General features: G+C 36.4%; 1 protein-coding gene across 2 annotated transcripts in view; it reads right to left on the bottom strand.

Moving 5' to 3' along the window:
• Positions 1-1,250: 1,250 nt before the first annotated feature.
• Positions 1,251-8,801, bottom strand: part of LOC107563232 (SUN domain-containing protein 1-like) — a 43,541-nt gene continuing 35,990 nt past the window's right edge. For both annotated transcript variants that reach the window (XM_016248045.1, XM_016248047.1), the window contains 11 exons: positions 7,293-7,495; positions 6,920-7,180; positions 6,184-6,276; positions 5,813-5,856; positions 5,577-5,721; positions 5,217-5,483; positions 3,646-3,730; positions 3,448-3,563; positions 3,182-3,349; positions 2,940-3,032; positions 1,251-2,126 (listed from right to left, as the gene is read on the bottom strand). In XM_016248045.1, coding sequence (XP_016103531.1) covers positions 2,010-2,126; positions 2,940-3,032; positions 3,182-3,349; positions 3,448-3,563; positions 3,646-3,730; positions 5,217-5,483; positions 5,577-5,721; positions 5,813-5,856; positions 6,184-6,276; positions 6,920-7,180; positions 7,293-7,495 — 1,592 coding nt within the window. In that variant the 3' untranslated portion in view covers positions 1,251-2,009. The remainder of the gene's footprint in view (positions 2,127-2,939; positions 3,033-3,181; positions 3,350-3,447; positions 3,564-3,645; positions 3,731-5,216; positions 5,484-5,576; positions 5,722-5,812; positions 5,857-6,183; positions 6,277-6,919; positions 7,181-7,292; positions 7,496-8,801) is intronic.

Below are 8,801 nucleotides of genomic sequence, written 5' to 3'. Positions count from 1 at the left end.
ACCATAAAAAACATTTTCGTTACTTGAAATAAAGTAAAATATTATATAAAACATAAAAAAATAACATTACATACAATTGGTTTAAAAATGCAGAATAGCTCATTTCTGGAACTCCAATTTAGTGGGGCTCAGGGGTTCTTCCTAATTTTCTGTAGGCTCTGCCAATTATTTATTAATTAAGGGTATATGACCTCAAACATTTTTGTCAAATAGCCAATTACCATATAAAAAATGATCTACAACTAATTACTGATAAAACTCACCGTCTTGCAATTCCAAACTTGTGACTTTTTCTTCCATAAAAACATAAAAAGGTTATATATATATATATATATATATATATATATATATATATATATATATATAAAAATAAAAAAATGTACTTTTTTCAAACTTATTTTAACCACTCAATTTTTAAACCACACTTCAATTATAAAAATAAATAAATAAAAATAATACTACAAATATCCTCAAAATGTAAATTCTTTACTGGTACAACTCATAGTACTGTAGCCATTTTATAACAACAACAAAAACGAACCAAACTAAATATAAACAGACCGATATGCACTGAATAGCATTTTACAAAAACACTGCACAAAGTCCTATTTCTTAGCTAAATTTCCATCAAATAAATAGTCATGAACAAATCAATAGTATTTTACAAACGGACTCTTTTAGGTCAACGCAGCGTTGACGGTGCGGCTCTATAAACCAACCCGACTTTTTAAACATATCCAATGAATCACATAGGACTTGTGCAACTTACATTTCCTTTATAAAGACATAACAGTGCATTGTCTACTTTAACTAAAATGCTTAAAAACACAATAAAAAGGAAAATGATGACGATGACAGGGCGCACCCCTTTATGTAAAATAAACACTGATATAAGTCGATTAAAAAGGTCTAATTACAATAAGTTACATTCCTGCAGAGTATCGTGACTGTGATATGACTACTTATGAGAAACAAACAACTGAGTGAGTGTTTTATGTCCAGTTTTGTTCAAATGTACACATATTAGTCCACATGCGGTCCATAAACCATCCGAGTTCAAACTAGTGTCCTGCAACTTATGGCTGTTATGAGAGAGAAAAAAAAAAATCCCTTTAAAAAGCATTAAATGAAGTGCCTGTTGGGTGAAAACTTGTCTGGGTCATATTCTACCCTATATATATATATATATATATATAAATTATAATAATAAAAATTATATATATATATATATTTCTGTATTACAATATTTTTTTAACTGTATTACAATAAAAAAAAAAATCAAATGAGTACAAATTAAAAAGCAGTTGAGCAAATGCTATTACAATGTTAAAATGTAACAATGTTTTTTTTTTGCATTAATAATAATAATAATAATAATGAGAAAGCTCTCTAAGTAACCCTAAAATAGGATGTTTCATAAATTTTTTGGGATGAAATCTGATCCAGACATGATCTCGTCAGATTTTGTGGGATTTAGCGGTTTAGCAGTGGTAAAGGTTTTATACCAACAAATACTCCCTCTTCTAGCTGATGGCCACTCTCTGCGACCTTGTAGACTAGTTAAAGCGGCGGAGACCAGTGGACGAGGCTGAAGTCAAGCTTGGATACTTACACTAGTGTGTCCTGAACCTCACACCTCTCTGTACATTCAGAAAACAAAGGAAAAAAACAAAACAATGTACACGGAATGAGAGAAGCATGTTCTGTCTGAAGGCACAGATACCTCTACGGGTGAGAGCACATGGGGGCAGGAGCGTAACACAGGGCCCAGCCGAAAGGGCATGAATCAGTGCAAGAACAGGGACTTGGGAAGAAAATGAGTGGGAATCCTTTAGCTTAAACACATCGCTCTTTCCCACTGTGCTCCTTGTAATTCTGTTTCGGCCATCATTCGTATTAAAGTCTTAAAAATGTAGCTTGCAAGCCCAGTTTCATCCGTGCTGCAATAAAGTCAGAGCGTTTCCTGTATGTACATAAAGGGTTATATAGTAATGTACAGCGAGGCCTGATTACTGAGTGTGAGGTTTGCCGTGAACTCTGAAGCGATACAGGCAGGTGTATTCGGGATGACCCCAGTTCGACAGCACTCGCATCTCAATGATCTGAAAGGCCTTGTCATTCTTCTCCTAGAAAAAATAAAATAAAAATAAAGGCAAAATGAAACGTGGTCAGAACTTCATTGTAGCTCTATTCCAAAACCTAGTAAGCAACATAACCAAAATTAAACTACATAAATGACTGGTATGGAACATAAAGTGCATGCAAGACTCAATTTACAATGTATTCCAACAGATTTTGGCAGTAGCAAGTTGCTAATAACACTTTTTTACTAGCTTGTTGCAATCCATTCTGGCATAGCCTTCTCTGAAAATTACACATGCAATGCTGAATTTGGTCAGAAAGTGAACTGCATGTTGCCAAGCTAACGACAATAAGCACAAAGAAACAAATAACACACAAATAATAGGTTAAAAGGTGAATGTTTAATTATATTGAACTATTTTTGCCGCTGCTGCCTACATTTTGGAACATTCTCATTTTATTTTCAAATTCCATTTTATTTATTTTCCCAAATTGTTTTTTTCCTTTATATATGTTTAATATAAAATTGTATTAGCCAAAAATTGTCTAATTAAATATTCATAAAACATTAACAATTGAATAGTCTATTAAAATTAAGAGTGTAAAACACCACAAGTGTCGCACATGCTTGAGTATTTGTAGCAGACGAAACTGTGGTGCTCATTCACACAGAATATTGTGCTCTAATATTATTTACAGACACTAGTCCATATCGTGATTTGTTTAAATGTACAGCCCTACTTTTGATCCATTCATCAGACTTTGGCCAAATCACGTAACATTCCATGTTATACAGTAAATTCCATTTTTAGGACTGGATTCGGCGATTCTGCAAATTCCGGATGCACATATTTTACCATAACTGGGAAGGTCTGGAGTGATTCTCCATCTTCTTGATAAGTGTAGTCACCCAGCAGTTTCCCTTCCTCCTGGTATTCATCATTCAACCCCTGCAGACGCAGACAGCAAGACTTACATATCGCACAACATGGGGCTATACACCACTTCTTAGCACAAAACTCATTGGGTTAAGCATAAATAGCCATAAGTATATGCGAGCACATGCTCATACACATCAGACATAAGTGCACATTCTTACATAGACAGAGAATCGTTGTGGTGCGCTGCTAATGTTTCCAGAGGGAGAGAGGCTTTTGGGAATATGCTCCAGGCAGAAGGAGGTAGGGATCACGCTTAAAGAGAGCCTGATCACCAGATAACCTTGGGAGCCTTTAAATGCCCAGCAGTTTCCTGGGTACATGTCCGGCTACAAGGCAGACAGAAATTCACATCAAACATCTGGGTCTTACATATATTGTTACGTATGATGCTAGTTCAGTAAAAGTGTGTAATTCAAGGTTTTACCTGGATGACGACACGTGGCGACTGCGAGAAGTACCACAGCGGGAGTCCAAACAGGCTCATCAGTGCTGTTTTAGTCTCGTATGTCTCAGAACAGCGTGTGCTGAGGATACTGCCACCTGCACACACATGGGTCTCACGTCAAAACCTCTTTGAAGGGCCAGTGATGTTCATATGTATGTGTTTTGTAGACATGCTTACCTCCAGACTCCAAAGCGTAGTCCACCTGTCCGGTGCGATCCTCAGAGTACAGCTTCAGCGCGCGCTGGACGATCAGCTGGACTTGCTGGGAAATTGAGGGGGAAAATGGTTGTTATTAGAAAAGAGATTTCAATGGCATTGGCATGTTAAAGAAAAAAAATCTGTTTCCTCAAATATGGCCCATTAAATCATTTAAATTTGCTCATTCTTCACACAATTTATTCACACTTGCCATTCATATTCTAACATATTGGTTGTTATTTGATGTGTAATGAACTTGACATTTTAGTTAAGATGTGATGTTAGCGAGTCCATTTTAAAAGAGCAACATTTCCCTTTTAAGTTTGGAGTTAATAAGATTTTTTAAAAGTTTTTTAAAGATGTCTTTTATGTTCATGAGGCTGCATTTATTTGATCAAAAATACAGTAAAAACTGTAGATATTATGAAATTCTATTACAATTTAACAGATCTATTTTCCATTTTAATATATATTTATTCCTGTGATGTAAAGCTGAATTTTACTCCAGGCTTCAGTGTCACATGATCCTTCAGAAATCATTCTGATATGATGATTTGATGCTCAAGAAACTTATAGCCCAATTTGGTGTTTGCAAACAGCCTATCTGGTGGCAGAAAATTACAGTTTTAAAGTAGCAGTCTACAGAAGCCATGGAATAAAATTTAAATAAAGAAGGTAATTTTGAGTTTATATTTCAAAATTCTGACTTTTTTCTTGCAATTCCAAGAATATATTTCACAATTCTGAAAAGAAAAATCAACTGGTCATTCTCTCTTTCCCCCTCGGTTTAGAATCCCACACTTCTGGCTTTCCCCCCCCCTCAGAATTGACAAACTTGCAATTGTTGAGTTAACTTGAGTTATAAAGTGTGAACTAGGAGATATAAACTTCCATTTGCGAGAAAAACAAGTCAGAATTGTGAGATAAAATAGATCAATGTTTTGTAAAATGTTATAGGTTTAAATAGTATTTCATGCTGTAACTGTAGGGCTGTTACAGTATGTCCCCTATGAACTGCATATGTGAATATTATGTAGACCTATTGTTTAAATCAAATTTATGCTTTAAAAGTAGGTTAATCATAGCAGGTTTCATCCACAGTTTGTCCGTTTAAATGTCTGCGTTTAGCTTCAAATGGCATCTTTGAAGAAAGTATTCTATACTATCTTCAAAGATGCCATTTGAAGCTAAACGGATTCCCTCCACTTGTTCCCAGTGTTTTTCAGCCACAATGCGTGCGCAGCTGCAAGTGACATAACTGTGACGTCTACTGCAAATTGGTCTATTATTATCAACGTTGAAAACAGTTTTGCTGCTTAATATTTTTGTGGAAACGGTGACGCATATTTTACAGGATTCTTTGATGAATAGAAAGTTCAAAAGAACAGTATTTATTTGAAAAAGAAATATTTTGTAACATTAGCAATGTCTTTGTCACTTTTGATCAATTTAATGTATGCTTGCTAGTATTATAGTATTTTTCTTTAAAAAAAATCTTACTGACCCCAAACTTTTGAACACTAGTGTATACTAAAACAACAGGGTTGTACCTCCTCTGACATCCCAGCAGCCCCGGCGGTGTGGGCAACGGTCTGAGTAACTGTTTCAGCGGAGAACTGCTGCTGCTTGCTCTCCTGCAGCTGCAGAGACAGATTTCCCAGAATGCTGCGCTCCAGGGTCATGAGGGTCGCAGTGAGGTCAGAAGAGCGCATGTACTGAGATGCCAGCCACGGCAGCAGGGGCTTGGGGATCTCTGCTTCACCTCCGTCACGACCGCACAACAGTGCATACAACTGTTCTTTCACCTGTGCTGACACCTGGGGAAGAAATTTTATATATATGTATATATATATATATATAAGTGAAAAAAGCAGGACAAATGTATTATGTGCCATATAAACATTACATACGGTTTCATGTATGGTGTCGAGTTGGTCACATTTCCCTTTACATCCCATCACCCCTTGCAGGTCTCCTCTGATGCGGCTTAGCTCTGCTTCCAACCTCTGAACCTCAGAGAGCAAGGCATCATGCTTCTCCTGAGAGACTCCAACACTGCAGTGTGAAACACAAGAGCAAACATTAATTCTGAGACAGGAAGTGCCAAAAACAACTGCTTTTGCTGGTGATTTATTAGCATGTCTACCTGACAGGAGCCTGTCCTGGAGTCTGCTGTGTTAGATGGATTTCCTTTGATTGAGAAGAAAATTGAGACAGAATTAGATGAATGAGTAGGATCAATACTTTTTTTGTTTGTTTTTTTTAAATTAAATTTTCAATAGTTTTTTTGTTACAGGTGCTAGAATGAAAAGAAACTGTGGAGTTCAAAAGTTTAGAAATAGTAAGATTTTTTAAAAATAAATTAGTACTTATAATCAGGCAAGGATTATATATTATAAAGGATTATATTGATCAACTTACTGAGTCTGAGGACATGGGAGAACGATCTCTAAACTGTAATTTCAGTCATTTCAACAAGACCTGAAAGTCGTAAAAGCGTGAGAGTGTGTGATATACCTCAGTTCTAGAGTTCAGGTTCTTCAGCAGGAGTTCCAGCTCGGCTAGTCGAGCTTCAAGACTCGTCTGATGCTGCACATGCTGTTCTTCAGTCTGGAAGACATTGTGAGAGTAAAAATAAAACAAATAATATTATGATACCAACTACATAAAATATTTTATTTAATATTTGATAGAGAAATAACAAATATTTCTCAGCGAAATATCTTTTAAAAACATTAATGAAATTTCTGAATAAAATTGTTGCCAAGTAACATTAAAAGCAGGACTGTAAACATTAAAAGTGTAAGAAAAAAAGAAGAAAAAACTGTGTTCCATTATATTTTTTACTTATTATTCATTTACTTTTTTTCAAAGTCATATCAGCTTCAAAGATTATATTCATGGCAATAAATAAACTTCTTAAACAATATTACAATAACTACATAAAATCTTTAATTTTGTTTTGTGATAGAATTTGACAAAATTCCCAGGATTTAAAAAAAAGAAAAATATCCAATTATAAATTTTTTAAGTTTAAGTCTGTTTTTTTAAAGGAAAAACATCTAACAATGAAATTTCTAAAGAAATTGTTGAATCATAACATTAAAAGCAGGACAGTCCCGTAAAATATTTACTTTTTGGTGATCATTTTTGAAGTGAATATAACTAAAGATCAGAACAAAGAAAACAACCTAGAAGAGAATATGAAACCTAATGGGTAAAGCATAAGTAAATCATAAGCAAACATTCTGACCTCTGCCCTGCTGACCGCTTCTCTCTCAATCTCTCCCTTAAGTGTGGTGAACTTGGGCTCGAGGAGCTGTGAGACCCACAGGCTGAGACTCTCTCTGTCGGTTTGTGTGTTCATCTGGTCCTGAAGGGCCTGAACCAAACCCACGGCCTCCTCATGCTGCTGCTTGGCTTTCAGCTCCCCCTGCTGGATGCTTTCCCACAGCGCCACCACACGCTGCTCCAGCCGAGCCAAACGCTCGCTGTTAATAGATTCTGATGCAGCCTGAAAGTGTACCGATTAGATTTGGATTAAAATTCATGTATTTTTGCTGAATTAATAAATATCAGATTTGACTTAAGATATCATTCTATACCGACTGGTCTTGGTTTGTTACCTGTGAGATGACATGGGGTGGGATGTGTTGTTCTTCAACCAGTGGCTCTTTTGTGAAAGAAGGGAATGCTGGGAAAGAGGGAAGAGATGGGAGAGAAGGGAGTGGAGGAAGTGATGCGAAAGAGGTGACTGCTGTTTTCAACTCTGTGAAGTTTACAACTGGAAGGAAGTACAGAGCGACGGGCGGACCGAGGTACCATAATCCTATAAACAGAGAGAAAGAGAAACTTTAAAAGACAGGATCTCTAAAAATCACTTATGGTGCTTTTCCACTGCATGGTACGGCTCGGCTCGGTTTGCGTTTCCACTACAGTTTAGTACCGCTTTAGAGCGGGCGGGATTATTCACGTCGTTATAGTTGCACCGCCTCTACTGCTGTGACTCCTGAAAACCTTTTTCATTCCGCGTTGCCCCATCAAGCTCTCGCTGGATCCGCTCTTCTGCCATCAACAAGAGGAACGTCTGTACTTCCTCAATAGACCACGAAACAGCCATTTTTTGGTTGTTAAAGAAGGTGCGCTCATTCAAAACAGTTGCGTTCGATCCTTCGCTGGCTGTGCTGATTTAAATCTAGTGGTTCTGTTGTGTTTGTGTCGCAAGTTCAGTGATGCAGGTAGTGACGATTCTCTCCGGCCAATCCGTGATCAGCAGAGTTTACACGTCACGTTTTGGTAACGGTACAGTTCGCTTGGAACCTCAACCGAGGAGGTACTAAAAAAAAAGCCCCAGGTACCGCACCCAGTGGAAAACCCCCCAAAAGTGAACCGTACCGTGCCGTACCATGCAGTGGAAAAGCGCCATTAGTCTTTGATCAAAAGGATATAAGGAGTTTATGGACATTCTGGTACCAAAAAAAACAATCACAAAGGCACTTCTATTATTTCTAAGTTATTTCGAAGGCATTTTAATGCTACACAGTCAAATTCAAATCGTGGATGTGAAAAGGGAGAAAGAAAGATAATGTGTGTGTGTGTTTGTGCAATCCTGAATAAGTGTAAAGTAATCAAGAGAATAAGCAAAACCATCTGGGTAGAACTACCGATGACTGCACAATTGTGGCTGTTCATCAGTGCCAGTGGCTTCGTGAAGGAATGTTTGGATCATAATAACTGCCTGTTTTTAATATAACTTGTCGCTGTATATTAGACTAATATGAGTATTGGAGTCTATCATTTATGTAAGTATTTCAAGTGTTTTAACACACACATATACATACATATATATATATATATAATAATAATAAATATATACAATAAATTAGAATGTTGTGGAAAAGTTCATTTATTTCAGTAATTCAACTCAAATTGTGAAACTCGTGTATTAAATAAATTCAATGCACAGACTGAAGTAGATAAGTCTTTGGTTCTTTTAATTGTGATGATTTTGGATCACATTTAACAAAAACCCACCAATTCACTCTCAACAAATCAGAATACTTCATAAGACCAATAAAAAATTTTTTTTAGTGAATTGTTGGCCTTCTGGAAAGTATGTTCATTTACTGTACATG

Source organism: Sinocyclocheilus grahami, unplaced genomic scaffold, assembly GCF_001515645.1.
Source record: "Sinocyclocheilus grahami isolate Dianchi unplaced genomic scaffold, SAMN03320097.WGS_v1.1 scaffold863.1, whole genome shotgun sequence".
Taxonomy (NCBI): domain Eukaryota; kingdom Metazoa; phylum Chordata; class Actinopteri; order Cypriniformes; family Cyprinidae; genus Sinocyclocheilus; species Sinocyclocheilus grahami.
Note: the sequence above shows the minus strand (reverse complement) of the source record. Positions and strands in the feature narration are given on the sequence as shown.